The sequence below is a fragment of the Nothobranchius furzeri genome, chromosome 12 (assembly GCF_043380555.1).
Source record: "Nothobranchius furzeri strain GRZ-AD chromosome 12, NfurGRZ-RIMD1, whole genome shotgun sequence".
Lineage (NCBI taxonomy): Eukaryota > Metazoa > Chordata > Actinopteri > Cyprinodontiformes > Nothobranchiidae > Nothobranchius > Nothobranchius furzeri.
The window spans coordinates 53704170-53724693 of NC_091752.1; the positions used below are offsets into that span (position 1 = coordinate 53704170).

The 20524-nt window shown below is 42.5% G+C and overlaps 1 protein-coding gene across 1 annotated transcript in view; it reads right to left on the reverse strand.

The window, feature by feature from the left end:
* Positions 1-227: 227 nt before the first annotated feature.
* The window catches only part of LOC107376605 (Na(+)/H(+) exchange regulatory cofactor NHE-RF2), a 72242-nt gene continuing 51945 nt past the window's right edge, over positions 228-20524 (reverse strand). Inside the window, exons 3-6 of the mRNA XM_015945784.3 lie at positions 17227-17442; positions 4196-4349; positions 2713-2831; positions 228-2594 (exon numbers count right to left, since the gene is read on the reverse strand). Of these exons, the coding sequence (XP_015801270.3) occupies positions 2430-2594; positions 2713-2831; positions 4196-4349; positions 17227-17442 (654 nt within the window). The 3' untranslated portion in view covers positions 228-2429. The remainder of the gene's footprint in view (positions 2595-2712; positions 2832-4195; positions 4350-17226; positions 17443-20524) is intronic.

Consider the following 20524-nt stretch of genomic DNA (forward strand, 5'->3'; position numbering starts at 1 on the left):
ACGACACAAATAACTGTAACGAGTTAGCAGTAACGTGTGTTGGGCCGCAGCGTGCGCTGCATACTTTCTCCACATACAAACGTGTGTGTGAGCATGTGTGCGACCGCTGTTCCCGTGTGCATAATAATCCCCGGTAATCTCCGTGGATCCCAGCGTCTTTCTCAAGATTCTCCTCTTCATGTGAGCTCGTCACCCCGCAGCCCTCTTATCCGATGGATCCCACACAGGACGCTTAGTCTTTTTAATCAAAACAAAGCAGTCAAATCCAAGAGTTATTTCATTTGTCCTATTTTGTTTCACATTCCTGAAGAAGAGACTAAACACAACTCTGCTGCTGATACATTCTGAGAAATCATCGTTAAAATTACATTCAGTAATTCTGCGATGAAGCATACAATAAATCAAATAAGATACTTAATACTGACTTATTCCTGGTTTAGGCTACTTGGCCAACATTCAGATCATGCCTTCACATTTAAACATTTGCGTTTAAATCAAACATAAAACCAAAGTTTCCACCAAAAGTATTTTTCTTCTCTTAAGTTAAAACCACGTGGCATTCTTCAATCTGTAAAAACCGCCCTCGGGAGTTTAAGATAACATCCGGATTAAGTCTAGATCAGTGTCTGGTTATGGGATTATCAGCTAAATAAAACCACGTATTCTGGGTTAGCGTTGGTTGCTCTAAAGCATTAAAACCAACTCTACACTCTGAAAAAGGAAATGTTGAATTTAATGGTTTCATTAGTTGTAATGTTTATACGCTTAAGTCAAAAGTAAATGTTTATTACTCTTAACATTGGTTTAATAGAACCAGAAACCATAACTTGGTTGAATTAACTCAACGTTTGATTTCTTAGGCCTCGTTCTCACCGAGTGCAGAACAGATGCAGGTCAGAATCCGTGCAGCTTCTGTGTAGACGGACATTTACACCGGCTGTGGTGCCGAGCACATCCCAATTCGGCAAGGTTTCTATTTTTTCCAGACACCGCATGCGCATCGTCCTGAAGTTGAAGAAATGCCGTGAGCCAGACAGGAAGTGAGACACGGTGCAGCGAGGTGAAGCCCAGATGTTTAAAAATAAAACCCACGTCGCATCGTTCTGTCAACCTCTTGTTGTTATCGATGACAGGGAGGCCGCTTCACAGTGGATGATGTGTTGATAAATCAAGAAGTCGATGCTTATGAAAATTACAAAAATCTAATTGAATCGACTCATAAATCCATAAATTAGCTATTTTCTACAGTTAAACTAGAAAGTCCAGATGGATATTTTAGGGTTCAGGGCCTAAAGGGTTAATAGAGTTTCCCCATATAATTAAGATAACAGTTATAAAAAAACATTTAAATAGCACTGACCCAAATCAATATCAAATTGGAACAGACTGAATTGGGTGGGATTGTGATAAGCGATTCAAACCCTTGAGAATCAGAATCAAATCGATTTTTGAAATCTGAATCAGTACCCGGCTCCAGCTGAAACTGCGTGAACTTCTGAGAAGGTGTTCCAGAGTGGGTGTGGATGGCCGTTTGGAAACCGGACCACATCGTTCCGGACGTTCCACACTCTGTGTGAACGAGGTTTTAGAGAGCACCTGAAGCCTAGACCTGAACTAAATTAATGGTCATTTTCTTTGTCAAACACCAAAAGTCGGGTTGCACTAATTCTGGTGTCGGGAGCCAATACCAATTCAGACCAATTCCCATTTCTGTCCACTGTTTAACACATTTTTTCTCTTCATTTCTGATTTTCTTGGAAATTGTGTTTCCAACAGAAAAAACTTCCACTGGATGATCCGGACCGACCGATTCCAATAACAACCGAGTTCTTGGTGCAGCTTTACTCCATTTTCAACGCTGTTAAAAACAAACCTTTTGCTCCAAAGTGGTTCAGCTTCTGCATCTCAGATAGACGATGTTTTGGTTAAAGCGAGCACACACACACCCTTTCCTTTTACAAACAGAATGAACTGATGGGATGGAGGTGGAGAGCCTCCACTCGTTCACAGTGATCTTCTGCCAGCTTCGCTTGTCTTCTGACTGATTTAGAAAACAAACATTCGCTAAAATCCACAATCAATAACTTCACAGTGTCCATTAGTCTTCTAAAGGCAGTCCATGATAATGGGATACTATTTACTTATAGCTGTTTATACTCTTTAAATATAAAAATAGCTGCTATAATGAGTCTCTTAGTAGGAGGAGTTGCGTGGTTGTTCTGGAGGAAAGGTGGTGAGAATTGGGCACATTTATATCAGTCTGGTAGGAATGTTCATCTCTGTGAGTGGCTTAAGCTCAGATAATCCAACTGTGTTAATGTTGGGAGACGAGAAGCTGTTAAAAACCGAGGCAGGTCATCTCGTCCACTCAAAAGGGAGCGAGGAAGTGCTGTCCTTGGTTCCCTGAAGTGTCTTTTATGAGGAATGTCCTAGAAATTACTGAAAAGCTCGTATTTCTTCATCCAGTCCATTTGCGGAGCCTTCTTTTTTTCCTTGGCATGGACCTTCATCTTTTCCTCTGCTGCTGTGGCGCTCAGCCTCAGGCCCATCTCAGCAAACGGGTCCAAGAGATGGCCGGCCTCGTCGTCAGCCAGCTGGAGAGAACAAAAAGAATAATTGGAAATGGAAATACAAGGCAGAAAAAAGGGCCGAGGTTTCAGACTTTGATGTCGATGACCAGAGACAGCAGCACGCATGGATGCCAACACCCACCTGTGTGCTGTTGCCCTGGCTGCTGAGGTCAGAGCGAGTGGACCTGAAGGACTGTGTGGCGGAGCTGCCGTTGATCTGAGGGCTGGGGGAGCCGTTAGTGATGGGCGGACCGTCATAATCTGAGAAAATAATGAGTCACAACAGCAAAATGTTTAAAATAACTCTAATTAACCTTTATTCTTTAGATCCTTACAGGAAATCCATCAGTGTGTAATTATTAAAGCTCCCTCATTACTAAGGGCGACTGTTTTGGTTCAAATCTTAACTACAGTTTTGAAAAATCCACACAGAAAAAGCCCAACAGGTTTGAAATGTGTGGCCTAATCAGGATTAGTGTATACTTTTAGTAAATCTAACTCTAAAACCAAAATCTGCACACAAACCAGGAGCGATCTTCACATACACAACAAAAGGATTTGGGCAACACAAACAAGAACCTGGAGATCTACAGACGGACCGCAGACAGACAGACTTTACACGGCTGAACGGCTGTTTTTGTGTCTGTTATGATTTCTGACACAAACACAGTTCAGGTCTAAGAGTTTTGAACATTTTGTCACAAAATGTTTCATTCAGTGTGATGATGACACACACTCCAGTGGCGTGTCCAGGCCTTTTTAAATGGGGTGGCCCAGGCGGGGTACTTTTTTATGTACGGGTGGCACCAACGAGCATGCTTTTGTGTGTGCTGGTGGTGTGGGGGTGTCTCCTTATTTTTTGCATTCCAGTGAATTTATAAGCTCCACATCGTGCCACGACCATGTTTTTCTTCTTCTTTGGCCCAATCCCAACACTTGCTCTTCCACACATGCTCCCTTCAATTGCGCGATCCCAACCAGGGGTGTGAGTGCGCAGAGGTGTCCCAATTCTCAAGTGTGAAAGGTTTATTTTTGGGGGGGGGGGGGGGGGGGGGGGGGGTTCAACCCCAAGACTTTGTTAGATAATGTAAAGTCAATTTAAATGGAACTCATGGGGGGGCCAATCAGACTAGCCCGGGACACTCCTCGGATACGCCCCTGGCACATTCTAACTTTCCAAAACATTTGAAAACAAACTCTTCCAACTCTCTCAAATGTCACACTACTTATGCCATTTATATATCAAAATGCAGGTATGTTTGTCTTCTTTCAGCCCCCGCGGTAGAAATGGTTTCTTTTAAATCAGAGTGAAGAGTAGCCACAGCCAAAGTCTCGAGTCCTTGTCACCAACATAAAACATTGCAGAAACACAAAAAATTATTCAAAATTTATTCTACGCTCTGTTTTTCTGTCTACCTTTTTAAGGAATTGAAAGATGCAGATGTATAGTTATCATGGTTACCTGTACTCTTCTTGAAGATCAAATAGTATCATAGCTTAGATTATTAAAATATTAAGCCCCAAATTACTTTTCTGCTCAACGCCCTTCACAATGCCATTATAAAATTGTCCAAAAGCTGAAAATGAATGCTTCAAATTGAGCGTTTTCACATATCTGTTCTTACCTTTGATGTGGCTGACTGTAGGAACAACTCCCATCGTCTTAAAGTGTTCGTCTGTGTCTGGATCCACCACCAACAGCCAGGTCTCTTCTCCCATTTTCTTTATAAAGGCCACAACCTCTGAGTGCTTCATGCCCTCGATGTTCACCCCATTCACCTGCAGCGCCAAAGGGAATATGACTTCATTACGTGACCATGGTGCAGACGGTCTTTTACACATTTCATATGCTTTCTACGCTTGAGCGATTAGCTTTAGGTTGTTATTTGTGTCTTCTACAGGTCGTAATGTTTTTTGAATTTTAGAAAGAAGAACAATATTAAACATTGTAACTTTATCCACAAATACTCAAAAATAAAGAAAACACAATTAACATGCACAGGACTTCTCTGTCTCAGGTTTTCATGATAGAACTTGCCAGATTAAGCTCCTGAGACCCTGCGTCCACATTGGCGTCTTTCTCTAAAAGTTTTTATTCTCTTCAAAGTAGACCTTGTTTTTTTTTTTTTTTACTATTTAGAAACAATTAATATCGAAGTTAGGTAAAAACGTACATTTTTAGTTTCATCTAGAAAACCTGTTAAGATTTTTATTTTTATTTTACATCGCACTAAATACAAATTCGGGTCTCAGGAAGTTAAACTTTCTTTTCTCTGTAGTTCCTCTTTCATCCACCAGAGGGAGGCATGTGCACACACACTATTCCCTACCAAGGCCACTTGTTTATCAAGGAGCAGGATTTCAAGCTTTTACAGTTTGCTTTAATTCTTTTTAAAATTATGACTAAATTATTATGCTTTCAAAGTAAAATGTTGCTTCAGAAAACTTCACATTTGTGCGATAAATTAGCCTAAATTCACAGTGAAACGCTCCCCGACCTCTGCACCCAGATCTCTAAACAACAGTTGGATTTTGCCTGCTCTTATCTAGATGCTGCGTTTCAACAGTTCTGTTTAGACCTCGGCAGGTCGAGTCGCAGCAAGTTAGCGTTGGTACATAATCAATTATTGATGGCTCTCCTGAGCTCGGGCTATCAGGTGTCCATGTGCGGATGGGGAATTTGTTTAAAATTCACTGCTTATGATAAGCCGAGGTAGATAGCAGGAGTCAAGGGATAAACAGAGTGTGTTCACGCTCCTGTTTGAGTGAAACGGGTGAAGAAATGAAGGAATTGTGGATTTTAATCATAAAAATTAAGAGAGCGAGGACATCAGTCTAAATGAAATGAAGGAATGTCAACAGATGGAAAATGTGAACCACTCCTCCTCTTCTGTGCATCTGTTTTATCCCAGGACTCAGACAGACAGACGGGAAGAACAAAAATCCTTGTATTTGGAAAACAACAGGTGTTGTGTCACGTTTCACCAACTTCATTAACAAACCAACCCACACAGGACAATACCCCCCCCCCCCCCCTGCCCAATTGGTTAATTAATACAGCATGTAGGAACCTTATTTCCCCCGAGACGATCAACTTCAGGAAAGCTCTAGAGACTTTAGGTGTGTGTGTATAGGTGTGTGTGCGTGCGTGAGAGTGTGTGTGTGCGTGTGTGTGTGTGTGTATGTGTGTGAGACAGATAATTCAGAGGAACTGTAATGTAATTTGTGAATCCTGCCTGTATGTCTGCCTCCCCTCTGTTGAGGCGATGACATTAATAAGGCTGGCGGAGCCTTTAGGGACCGAAACCTTATTTTGTCTTTAAAACAAAAACTGAGGTTAAAAAAACAAAATGTATATCTTTACTATTTTAGAAAGCATTTTGAACAGCCTTTGCTTAGAGAAGCAGAGATTAGTTCTGACCAAACAGACAAGCTAACAGCTAGTCAGTCACTGGTCAATGTAAGTTCATGCTTACAGTCCTGATCGAAAGTTTAAGACTTGAAAAATGGCTCAAAATCACATTTTGGACGGTTGGATCTTAACAAGGGTCCAAGCAGAGCTTCAACATGCAACAAGAAGAAACTGGAGAGAGGCTAAACATTTTGTTAGCGTGAAATTGATTGGAAACAACACTTAAACTGAAACAGGCTGTTTGACAGCTGATCAAACATTTAAAACCACACCTGCAAAAACTCCCTGAAGCAGAGATCAATGTTCCAAACATGAAGTCAGCAATGAGTATCTCCACCGTTACTGTTGATGATTTTGTTGCAGCATGCTTGATGCAAGCGTTTCCACGAGGCGACTGGGAACGTTTCTCCAAGTGGTGAAGACGAACGCGCAAACTGTCTGGAACTGTCCATTTTAATAAACTTAGCCTGCCATCTATTCCTGAAGGTTCTCAGTGGGATTGAGATAAGAACAAAAAGCAGGATGGCCTATAAGAGTGATGCTATTCTTTGCAAGAAGGCCCTTGTCCTGTGGGTGTTGTGTCCTGTAGCAGTGTCCTTTTGAAAGACCCAGCTGTTACCACACAGACTAGAGCCCTCAGGCATGAGGGATGCTCTCTGCAACATCTGGACATAGCCAACGGCCGTTTGACACCCCTGAACCTCATGAAGACCTTCATGACGCTCCTTCCAATGTGGCATGTAGAAAACATCTCAGGAGAACCATCAAGTCTATCAAGACCATCAAGATCAGAGGTGTGCAGCACTCAATTCAGAAGTCACCCTTCAGACGGTAGGTTTTGGAGTCTTTTTTCCTGACATTTGGACATCTCACCTTGGGTTGGTAGCCTGGCCTGTCATACTCCTCCTCTGTATAATTCTGCACAGAGAAAGGGTCTGGGAACTCTCCTATTCAAATAACCCCACCCCCTGAGAATTCTAACCGAGCCAATGAGCGCTGAGCAGCGTACGTCACACACCATAACGCCGAGTAGGGCTGCAACAAACGATTATTTGGATAATCGATTAATCGGATGGGGTCTCGACACGATTAATCGATTAATCGGATTACATGGGGAAATTTTTAAAAACTGCTAGGGAAACGTTATTTCTCTCCTTCCTTCACTTTATTTAACACAACATTATTAGAAAACAGTTCAATAGCAGAAAAACAACATGCCATCACCTAAATTGTCTTATAAGGTGCATAGACAGAGACCCTAAGCTACATCTATCTGTGACCTAAAATGCTTGGTCCAAGTTAAACAGCTTAAGGGCAATTCTCATCTGTTTTGTTTGATCTCATCTGTTGACATTTATTTTAAATGTAATTAAACATAGGCTGTGAATTAATCAAAATTGATCACTATTTCCAAAAATGACTGAAAAAATACCAAATAAAACAAAAGTAAATGAATGCCATCCTCCTTGCGATGATGCCCTGGGCAACTGCCATAAAGTCACATCAAGAAATGCTGCTGATCATTCCAATGATCCCAAATGGACTCACATTAGGCCACATGAAAGCAACTGAACCCAAAAATATATTAACCAGTATATAACTGCACTCTCACACAACACGCCTGCAGCAACAGTTAGGACTCCGCCCTCCCTTTTAAAAGCATTTTTGCTTCTGAGGACATTGTGGTTGTAAAACCACAAGCTAGTAGTCTGGCCCCGGTGTGATCAACCAGTTTCTGCGGGAATGTGACGGCGGAACCAGGGCCAGATTAACACTTTGTTGTACCCTGGGCAACAATATTCAAGGGCTCCATCATCACGACCCAAGGATCACCATAATGTGGTCACATACAGAATATTTTACTGTGATATGCAGTAAATATACTCAATACTTGAATGCCTGACAACACGTAACCCGCCCAGAGTAACCTTTGACCCACCTCGTGTGGACTGACCAATGAGGAGAGGGTCTTAACTTGAGGCCCTCTCTTCATTGGTCAGTCTGCATGAGACTGACTCTCAACTGACGTTCAGTCGTAGGCAGCGAAGCGTCTCTCTGCAGCGCAAAAGCCCGGGTGGACAGTTTGTTTAATGTAGGGTGACCATATTTCCATTTCCAAACAAGAGGACAGGGGATCTGTGCCTATGACGTCACACTATGGCAACGCCACACAAACCATGTTGGGACCCATTTTTTGTAAGAACTAAATTAATATCAGATTATGCCAATTAAAGGGCTCTAAAACAATTCATATGTAAATATTTTGCATATTTAATGCAAAATCAAATTTTTCTGCTTTAGTGCTGCAACAAGGTTTTATTAATAATAAATTATTATACCTTTTGTTTTACTACAGCATCGGTAAGCTTCCTGTGCACAGATGATTAAGGATGCTTGTTTCAGCTGTGAGATTAGACGATAGGATCAATGAAAAAATAAGTTGTCGCACACTCCATGGAAACTTTCAGAGAATCCACAAATAGTGGCTTTCACATGGTTTTGTTACTTTTTGCAAGTTAAGAAAAGCAGCAGATGAGACAGCATGTCTGATAATTTAGTTTTTCATCTGATAATATTAGAACATGTCAGTAATGTCTGAGGGGCTTTTATAAACACTGTATAACTAACACTACTGGAGAGGGTATGAATTACACAGAGGCTTCTGGGGAGCCCAGTTATGGGGGGGGGGGGGGGGGGGCATTTTGCCTTGGCCCCCAAAATGTCTTGAAACGGCCCTGGGTGTGTGACTGAGTTTTGAAGGTGATCTGAATTGTATCAGATGTATAAATATAACATGTGTATAACTTATTGTTTTTTACTGGTAAAAACGTGTCGTGGAGATAAATCTACCTACATTTGACTTTTCAACACTTTGTTTTGTTTTCTTGTTTTTATTTAACTATTTTCCTGTCCTGTCTGTCTCTCATCTTCCTGCATCTCCTCTTAATTCTCCAGAAAATCTGTTGCCTGGATTCTTACCTTTTCACCTCATCGGTTACTTTTGAGCAGATCAAAGGGATCTCCTGACCGAAAAGCTCAGAGCGCGTTTTCGATGCTGCGTGAGGTGACATCACCACAGCACAGGTGATGAGCTCCGCAGTAGCGAGCTTCAGGCACAAATAAGACAGAAAATAGAGAACATGTGCGGACATGAACGATCGTGTGCAAACTATAGTTTTTTGGTTGCGCCACTTTGAGAATGGACCGTGCGCTGGAAGCAGCTGCCTGGATCGTTGCGCAACAATGCGGAACCGGTTCGCAGCAGCGCAAGTCTGCCGGCTCTCCCTCGCGCTGATCTGCCGGTACCGGCTCTCCCTCACGCTGATCTGCGGCTCTCCCTCGCGCTGATCTGCCGGCTCTCCCTCGCGCTGATCTGCCGGCTCTCCCTCGCGCTGATCTGCGGTTCTCCCTCACGCTGATCTGCCGGCTCTCCCTCGCGCTGATCTGCCGGCTCTCCCTCGCGCTGATCTGCCGGCTCTCCCTCGCGCTGATCTGCGGTTCTCCCTCGCGCTGATCTGCCGGCTCTCCCTCACGCTGATCTGCCGGCTCTCCCTCGCGCTGATCTGCCGGCTCTCCCTCGCGCTGATTTGCCGGCTCTCCCTCGCGCTGATCTGCGGCTCTCCCTCGCGCTGATCTGCAGTTCTCCCTCGCGCTGATCTGCCGGCTCTCCCTCGCGCTGATCTGCCGGCTCTCCCTCGCGCTGATCTGCCGGCTCTCCCTCGCGCTGATCTGACTTGCTCTGGTCTGCGCGCAACGGCGGGCGGGAAGGGGGGGCGCTTTTGGAAGAGTTGTGCGACACAACGAATCGATGACGCAATTCGTTGCCAACGCTTTTAGTAATCGATTTTCATTGAATTTATCGATTCGTTGTTGCAGCCCTAACGCCGAGTTTGTCATAAACATGGCGACTGAAGCGAAGTCTGCTGCGGCTCTTTCCTCTGTTCTAAATGACTTGGACGTGTCTTTCAAACAACAACAAGCAGAAGCGCTAAAAGCCTTTCTTCTAAAGGAAGATGTTAGCGCCATCACCAAATGCACTTTTTAACAACAGCTAAAAACTACAGTGCGTAAGTCACACACGGCGACGCTCAGTTTCTCATAAACAACGAAGACAACGGCGGAGTTCGCTGTGGCTCTTTCCTCTGTTCTAAATGACTTGAATGTCTTTAAAACCACACGTAGAAGAGCTAAAAGCCTTTCTTCTAAAAAAAATGATGTGTGCGCCGTTGCCAGACGCCATTTTTGACTACAGCTAAAAAACTACAGCGTTGCGTGGTACAGTAGGCATTTTCGTCTTTTTTCTGATTGGTTATTTTTGAGCTGGCTAGTCCCGCCCCTCATGTGCCTCTCTGCCTGTGAGTTACCAGACTCTTTCTCTGCGCAAAATTAAACAGAGGACGAAACTGGCAGGCCTGGCTACTGGGTTGGATAGCAGCAATGCAACTCTTTCACTGACTTGCAACGAGGATGTTTTATCTCCACAAAGAAATCAAGCCTGGAGGAGCTTCTGCCGTGTGGTGAAGTTGCTAATGTTAACGGTTAGCTTCTACTAGTCGAGAATGAATCCACTTTTTTTTTTTTTACATTTTGGGCCTTTTAATGGCATGTGGTCTGAAACATTTGATCAGCTGTAAAAAAGCCTGTTTCAGTTTTAGTGTTGTTTAAAAAGAGTGCTACTGCGGCCAGCACCACAAGTAATTTATGTTGCCAAAATCAGATCTAGAGTCAGTAAACTGAATCCTTGAGAGGTAATTAAAGGGACTTTTCGGACTTCTGAATTTTTATGCTCGCGATTGCTCCCTCAGGCACACTCCTTAACGAAAATAACAGCTGAGACAGTCCCGTGTGTGTGTGTGTGTGTGGCCCGGAGGACAGAAGACAGGAGAACGCGCAGCTAATTAAATAATTAATTAGGTTCTGTACCTTTCTCTTCAGCACAGCCGACAAAGGTTTATGATGGGTCAGTCCTCCTGCATGCTCAGATCATTCCCTTCCCTTGCTTGAAAAATTGTTCCAAAATGAAAGTTGAACCCACATCTTTTTTATCTGTAAATTCAAAGCCGTTCGGCGAGTCTCAAATAAAAATATGGGCATCTTACTGTAAAAAAATATACCATTCATGTAAAAAAGAAACTCTAAATTAACTATGTTCACATCCAGAATCAAACCCAGGTCTTCTGCATGGGAGTCAGACATCTTACAAGGTAAGCTACACACCAGTAACATTCAAAGTATCTTTAACTTTTATATCCTTGATGACAGCTGAAACAACGCCAAACCAAAGAACGGTTCAGAGCGAAAATGGCTATTTTGTTGCTAATTTACAGGAAATATCTAGAAGAAAGTTCTACAGAAAGTAGCTAAGGGTCCTCAGAAATGTAGCTAGGTTCGTCACTAGGCGTTAGGAACAGCAGTTGGCGCTGCCTCTCTCTCTCTGCTGCTAAAGCTACGGATAGCAAATGCTACGGGCGATGCCTGAGCGTGAACGCGCATGAAACAGCCTGCTCGACCCGAGCAACTCTCTTTTTCTGTGATTTTACAGAAAAACAGGCAATCACAGTAAAAATGCCAGGGCTCATTCTACAGGACCAGGGCATTGCAGGAGAATGTATGAAGAGGGAATTTATTATTTCTATACATGTTTTGGCTGTCAAACTTCCATAATGCACCTTTAAGTAGGAACAGAGGAACATGACAAATAATGTAAATTACCATGAAAAAATTTATGTGGAGTAAAGTTTTATAGAATTGATGTACACATGAACTGCAATGAAACTATTTATGGACTAAAATTGCTTCAACATTACAGGAAAACGGACCCCAATCAGACTAGTCGTTAGCTCATCAGTCCGACCAGGTAATTAGATGGATTTCAACTATTTAAAAACCTGATAAAAACTGAAAAGTATTAAAACATCTGCAGAAAGTAATAATGAGAGCCAGTGATGCTACAGTGAGCGTTACCAAGACACAAACTCACATTTGCAAAACTACTGCAGACATGTTTTCCCTTACATTAAAGTTCTGACAAGCTTAGCATGTGCTCTGTTTGATGCAGCCTGATGAGGCGTTCAGTAAACATCGGCAGAAAATTGAGCTTTCACCACGGCCTTTAGAAAGCTTGCTGCTGATACATCTCCAGTGTAATGGGCCGTGTGGGGAGAGAGAGCGAAGGCTCTTCATGGTTGTTCATCTCTCTAACAAGTTGCTGACAGACAACACAAGCAATTTCTTGGGGCATGATCGCAGATGACTAATTATCAGTTAACACACACACACACACACACACACACACACACACACACACACACACACACACACACACACACACACACACACACACACACACACACACACACACACAAATACAACTCCAGGGGCTCAGATTTATTGGTCCAAGCACCGCTAATAAACTGGGATGAAGTTATTAAATGTTGTTTTGTGAGAAACAATTGACCTCAATCCCACTTAGTCAACTTCAGACCTCAAATAGAAAATGCTGATGAAAAATTACAAAACTGCAAAATACTTCATTTACTTTTTATGCAAGCTAAAGCCTAATTTATACTTCTCCGTCAGCTCCATGAGGGAGAGTCACGCACGCACGGAGACAATTTGCCCTCATACTTCTCCGTCTCCTGGGGAGTGTTGCAAAGCAATTCCCCGCCAGATCAACTGAGGGCGTAGCGCTGTTCTGTGGTATCCTGTCATGTCCAAGATAGTGCTTTTACTATTGTGTTTATATTGTGTGTTTTATTTTTTTTGTATTTTAGAGACTTTTTTAACACGGACAAATTTGTCCCTCATTCTCCTCCACCTCTTCATGCACTCGCCACCTCTAAACACCGGTTTCCTGTCATTTCCGTCCACAAATAAAACGACTGCTGCGCTTCTTTTAACCCCTCCAGTCACCGGGAAATAAAACATTAATATTTTTAGAGTTGAGGTATTCTTTAAGTTTCAGGTTACTGAGATAAAAGTAAAAATTCTCTTTCTTGTCTGTGTTCTCTTGTCAGTGGCTCTAATCTTCTTCTGTAGAGTAGAAATAAATAAATAAAATGTAGAGCACAAAAAGTCTCAATATTAATACCCCCCACAAGGCACTTTGCATTGACCATTTATGGCAGTAAGTGGGCGTGGTGAGGGCGGGATGTGACTAAAAAGCAGCTGAGAGCCTTTCTCGTTAGTCTCTGATTTATAAAGCGGAGATTGCGTGCAGCTGTGCATACTCCATGTTTTATAGGTCACAAACCTACTTGGCGTAAGTACGTTGTTTTTGCTGAGCTTACGTACTCAACTCAACTAAATTGCACCTTACAGGCAAAAAGATGCCACCAAGACGCTACACAGACCAAATAAAAACATAAAACATTAGGTCCAGAAAATAAAAACATTGGATACAGACAAAAAACACAGTGAATACACGGATCCATTTAAGTAAAACAATAAAACTAGTTAGAAAGATTAAAAGATCATAAAAGTAGGATTTTAGCCTTGCCTTAAAAACCGCCACAGAGGTGGAGGCCCTTATGCTGAGAGGACGCTCGTTCCAAAGCTTAGGACCTGCCACAGCAAAGGCCCTATCACCACGTGTCTTTAGGCGCGTTCTTGGGACCGAGAGGAGCATGAGGTTCTCCAAGCGGAGTGACCGTGCAGGGGTGTACGGCTGAAGCAATGACACCAAGTACGGAGGGGCCACACCATTTAACGTTTTAAAAACCTGCAAAAGTATCTTAAAACAAATCCTTACATCAATGGGCAGCCAATGAAGTGCAGCCAATGAAGTGCAGCCAGGACAAGAGTAATGTGGTCATACTTGCGCCTGCCCTCTAAAAATCTGGCAGCAGCATTCTGGACCATTTGCAACCTGGCCATTGAGCCCTTGCTCACACCAAATAAAACAGAGTTACAGTAGTCCAATCCCACCGTAATAAAAGCATGGACTACTGTCTCAAGATCATGATGTGACAGGAAATGTTTGATCTTTGACAGCCGACGAAGGTGGAAAAAGGAGGAGGAGATCACTCCATTAACGTGGGTGTCAAAACTAAGGGCGCTTTCTAGTTTAACACCAAGATTAGTCACTGAAGCACTCAGTTGGCCATTGAATGACCCACAGTCAATTTAAAAAGAGTCACAATGTCTGCTTGGGGCAAACAATATAGCCTCTGTTTTCTGATCATTTAAGCTCAGAAAATTTCCACTCATCCAGGTCTTAATCTCTGTCGAACAGTTCATAAGATTAGTAATAGAGAGACCTCCTGACATGTTCAGAGGCAGGTACAGCTGACAATCGTCAGCATAAAGGTGAAAGTGAACTCCAAGCGTACGACAGATATCACCTTAGGGCAGAATGAAAACAACAAAGGCCCCAATATCGAGCCCTGTGGTACCCCCCCAGGGTAAATCAGAGTACTCTGAGGAATAACTTCCCATCCTTACGCACATCTTTCTATTTGTCAGGTATGATCTAAACCACTCCAGGGCTAACCCTGAAATCCCGACATAATGATGGAGCTTAAGTACGGTTTTAGTAAGGATTCTACGCAATGTTTTATAAATGAGACCCCAGATCTCATTCCAGTAGAGCATCTTTGGGATGTGGTGCAACAGGAGATTCACATCATGGATGTGCATCTGACAAATCTGCAGCAACTGCGTGATGCTATCATGTCAATGTGGACCTAAGTCTCTAAGAAATGTTTCCAGTAGCTTGTTGAATCTATGCCACTAAGGATTAAGACAACTCTGAAGGCAAAAGGGGGTCCGATTCTGTACTAGCAAGGTGTACCTTATAAAGTGGCCAGTGAGTGTAATCAACACCTGTTCTTTGTTTTTTCAGATCTCTGGAGCTTCTACTAATAGAAAAATAAGAAAAAATTGGAAATATAAAAAAATCAAGAAGACGTTTTCAAAAAATCTCAGTTCTTTAACTACTTAAAACATGAAGAATCAAACGATTCTTTCATTCCTGACACCAGTGAAGGTCTTTACAGTTCATTTTCTGACGAGTCAGAAAAGAGAGCAACCATAAGTTAATAGCTGACTGATCATGTGTACACTCATGTGATTATATGTCCTAGAATTAATGTCTTAATGGAAACATTTCAGGGAAGTGATGGACTTCAGTTGCCACCGGTGACCTGCTGCAGGATGTTCCCACAGAAGCTCCAGTAAAGACTCCGAGCACCAGCAACGTAGGGCCAATAACAAGCAAAAGGCATTTTATTTATCAATATTACAAATAACTCGCATCGTTTAATTTCTGATTTTAGAGCATTTATAAGAGTTTTAGTTACTCATGTGTGAGAACAGTGTTTAAATTGTACAAACATCTTCTTTTTGGGTCAACAAGTGGGCTAAATGAGAAGAGGAGTTTAAATTTAGCAAAATGAGAGGTGCTGCTCACTGTAACTGTAACTAGACCCGATCAGTGTTGTGTTTGCCCAGCCTGGACCAAAGTCCAGCCAGTGAAGCCAAAGATCCTGGGAAAGAAATGTGACAGCTGCGTGTTTACCCTCAGATAAAAAAATAAATGTATGCGTGATGGATGCTTCTGCAGCACGTCGGTCTCCACAGCAAATTCAAAAAAGTTAATTTTCTGGTGTTGGTCCAATTAATCTCCAAGAATAGTTAATTTAACACTAAAACGAGTTATATAGTTGATATGTAACACTGACATGAGAGTTAAAACCCAGTGTTTCCTAATCAACTCTACAGGTGTCATTTAGGACAAAATAACTCCTGAAAATCTAACTCTGAGCTCCCACAGCAGCTGTAACACCTGCAGAGTTGATATGTAGACTCCACCCTTTTATTCTAAAAGATGAGTTGCAGGAGCTGCAGTGGGCGAGGTGCATTGTGGGTAGTCATGTTTTTCGTTAGTTTGTTCTATTTTGGGGTGTTTATGCATGTTTATTTTGGGGAGTTGTGTTGTTCTTAGTTAGCACTTCGTTAACTGTCGCAAATGTGGTTTTGCTTGTTATGTCATGTTTGTACCGTAAGTGAGGAGGCCGGTCAAAAGAATGGGACCGCTGTGTGTTCCACTGTCACAATAATAATGTGATGCATGGTTAATACTACATGCTCAGGACTCTACTTGTTATCCTTTCCCTCTGACCGATAGCAATCATGAGGTGTACAAGGCATGAGTTAACCAGTGTTTGTCTGTGTAACTGGTAACTTCCTGGCATGGCACACTGAAAAATATTAAAATTCATGATATCATGGTGGAGATTCATAACTCGAGTGTAAACTAACTCTGAAAACTAACACTGGTTGTAGTATACACAACAAATTCGAAATGCTCAAAAAAACTATCAGAGTTGATTTCAACACTTTTAAAGTGTCTATATGAGCCCACCCCAGTAAGTGTTGATTTAACGCTTTTTGAAGAGTTGGTACTTTAACGCTGATTTACTGATAAATATTTATCTCTAGAGGAGTTGGTTTTTAACACTAAATCAGAGTTAAAGTACCAACTCTTCAAAAATTGTTAAATTAACACTTACTGGGGTGGACCCATATAGACACTTTAAAAGTGTTGAAATCAACTCTGACAGAGTTATTTTGAGCATTTTGAATTTTCTGTGTAGGTGGAGATTCTGATTAAGTACCATCTGACTTTTGTCTTTCATTTAGCAGAGATGAACATGTTGGCCCTCTATTTCAGAAAGCCGTCAGCTGTGATCGTCTCGGGGGGTGTCACATCTGTAGCTGATTAATGTGAGAAAGTGAAGCAAAATGCCAAAAACTGTCCTGCTGTTTTATTTGTATGCAGAAAATTTAGATTATTTGTAAAGGGGAGAGCGATGGAAACACGCGGACAGCTCTGTGTTCCAGTCAGATAGTTATTTATTATTCACAGAAGATAAAATGGAAAGTTGAGTGGAAATTAAACCACACACACACACACACACACACACACACACACACACACACACACACACACACACACACACACACACACACACAAGGTGAGGGGTTAAAGCACTTCTCTTGTGGTAAATTTCTCACATGCTGTTAATTATCCTCCACTCTGACGTGAAGCAGACAAACGGCGTGTCATTTATAAATAATCATCCTATCGTTTTCCTTTCCCCCATTCTGCAGAGTCAGCCGAGGGCTTTTGTGAACAAAGACACCCACACAATGCTCGTCTGGACATTTTTCTCTCAGCTTATCAAGAGAAACTTTGAAACATTTCGGTTTTAAAGACCCTGGTATTACACAGAAGGAGCGTACCTCAACGAGCCTGTCCTGAGGCCGAAGTCCAGCAGAATCTGCCGGTGATCCTGGGTCTAGGGATCGGATGTACTGTCCGGGTCGCGACCGATCGCTGTGAAGGTTGAAGCCGTAGCCCGTCTTGGACCGCACCAGGTGGCACAGGCGTGGGACGAGCTCAGATGGGTCAATCTGAGGACGGGACTCCGACGGCTCGTCCTCCTGGGATGGAGACTCCTAGGAGAGAATAAAAAACATGTTCTATTTTGCTTACCCACAATAATTTGACACATAAAAAAAAAAAAACACAAAGCTGAAACATTGGCTGCAGGAATAACATTTATTTAACAGTGGTTGATTCTTCGTGGGTTTATAATTATCCCTGACTTCACGGATGCCAATGCACCACAGGAATTCAGAAACAGAGAAAGTTTAACACCATTCTCAAAAAGCACCGTTCACTTTAAATCAGAGATCTGCAGACGTAGCTTGTCTCATCCAGGTAGAATCTGTATGGTTTCTAATCAAAGCAAAAACAAAACAACCACACTGCAATGAGAAAATCCAGCGTTATGCACAGTAAGTTAGTTTTTATCAGTGTCAGAGCGGTGAAGGAATCATGCAGGACCAGAGTAGGGATGTGTCGTTAGCTAACCTTGCCTCAGCCTGATAGAACGCCTTTAGTATAAATTAGATCATCTGAGCTCATAAATGCACTCCTGGACAAACAGTCATGACTTTGTAAAGGCAGCCGTTCCATTACTTTTGGTAATACTGTGTATGTGAGCTGGAAGGAGTTATTTCCATCTCCACAAACAAACCCAGAACTCGTATGTGCAGGTAAAGAGTCTATAGCGGCACAAGTTCTGCAGAAGCAGGTGGAACAGAACTGAAAGGGACAACAGGGATAAAAGGAAACTCAGATTATCTGGACAAAAATGATACCACAAGACAACCATTATAGAGTGCTTAGCTGACAAGAACCAAGAGGTGGGGTGTGATTACCAAAACAAACCTAAAAGCAATACAAACCAGAGCTGACCTAAGGCTAAAGATGAAGGTTTTTTGTTTTTGCAGCAGAATCGTCAAACATCAGAAAGTTGTTAAGATACTTTTATACTTGGATTCAGTCTTTCCAAAGACCCACAACACAGCTTAAATACTTCTGGCATGAACACCAGTACTTAAAAATATGGAACACTGAAAATACTTTTTTTTAATGATTTCTTCTGATTATAATCTGTCACTCTGAGTTTTTCATGCAGGCTAAACATGAAAATAGTTTCCTACACCTATCTCCTGCTTTAGCTGCTGATAGAAAACAGACTCTAGGGTTTAAAAATCCTGACAGATCTACGTCACTCTGTCACTTAACATTCACGGACTCCTCTTGTCTCGTAACGCTGAAGGCTGTTGTTGGTTTAGCTTCCAGCAAACAGCAGAGAATGTCTCAACTAGTAGAAGCTAACCGTTAGCATTAGCAACTCCACCACAAGGCAGAATTCCTCCATGCTTGTGTTATTTATGGAGATGGAACATCAACGTTGCAGAGCAAACAGAGTCAGTGGTACAGGTGTGTTGCTGTTAGACGAACAGAGGCGAAATGTTCAAGCATCAGATGACTCTGCAGTTGTCGGGTGTAGCAGAGACGGACAGGAAGCTAAGTAATGAGAGCTAGTGGAGCGCTTTGTGGCATGGTGTGGAAACAATCATCTGACCTTGAACGTGAAATTTTAGACTTCAGAAGAAACAGGGTGGAGTCAAACACTGTTTCCATCATGGGAGAAGAAGTGGAGGTGGTTGAGGAATACAAATGCCTTGGAGTTCACTTGGACAACAGACTGGACTGGAGAAAGAACAGCGAAGCCGTTTACAAGAAGGGACACAGCAGACTGCACTTCTTGAGGACGCTTAGGTCCTTCAGTGTCTGTAGCAAGATGCTGCAGACCTTCTACAAGTCTGTTGTTGAGAGTGTAATCTCTTCAGCTGTCGTCTGTTGGGCTAGTAGCATCAGAAGCAGGGACCTGAAAAGACTCAACAGCCTAATAAAAAAGGCTGGTTCTGTTCTGGGGAAGACTGTGGACCCACTGGAGGAGATGATGCAAAGAAGCATTCTCCAGAGAATCAAGAAAATGATGGACAACCCTGAGCATTCTCTTCACAAGACTGTCCGACAACGGAAGAGTGTCTTCAGTCAGAGGCTTCTTCAGTTTCGCTGCAACACTGACTGTTACTGGAGATCCTTCCTGCCAACAGCCATTGTAATATACAACAACTCTTTGATGACTTGATTATTATTATTATTCTGAGCTACTACAGCAATCAATTTCCTTCTGGGATTAATAAAGTATTTTTGAATTGAATTGAATCTGAAGCTACTTTCTCCTTTGGCTGAATTCTCCATGCTGAAACAGGCGCACCGGAGCTATTTTCCCCCAGAGCACGACTTACAAGGCATTCATTCCTAGTAGAGACCACTGCAAATGTATTACAAAAATGACTGAAGGACCCCTTTAAAGCAGAAATACAGTGTTTTTACACAACAGCACCATCTAGAGATGGACAAATGTATTGCACCTTAAGCCTGTCTCACCACTTCTGTAGTTACAGAAGAAAGCAACAAATTTTTGTCATATGGTCGCACAAAGGAACACGAGAAACTATGGAAGTACTAGGACACGCGGGGCTGTAACCCCCAGACTGGAGGAGTGGCTAAAGCAGATCCCAGGAAAAACATCCAACATCTCAGTCCAGAAACCTGCGCAGAACCCTCAAGCTCCAAGGCCTCTGGGAGAGGACCCGAGCTTGGAAGGATGAGACCACCCACGGAGGGTGAGATTGGAAATAATTATATAATATAGATTTACTTTGAGAAAAGTGAGAAAGGTCACTAACTCTGCATCCGTCTAGGTACATCCTCAAACTCTGGCGCACGCTCTGCGATCGACATCTGTCCTTAAAGAGCAACTTGCAGGTTAGACTCCCATGAACCAATGTTTAGAGAAACATAATAGAAACTCGTTTAAAACATTAATTTTTTCACACATTTAATTATTTATTATTTTTTGTGAGAAATGTTTTTTTTTTTTTTTTTTTGCCAAACCAAGCGACGTCAGCTGAGGGAGCCCTGTTAGCTTAATCCAGAGAAAACTATGGACTCTAATGGCGGCTCTGACACAGAGGAAATTTTAAATGTTTATAATTTTACTTCTGATGGACCAAAACCATAAAGTTATGAGTTTACTGCACGCCCCTGTAGCAAAGACCAACCATCGGCCAACGCAGAGAGAATGTGGGGAAGCAGCGGGGGAGCAGCAGG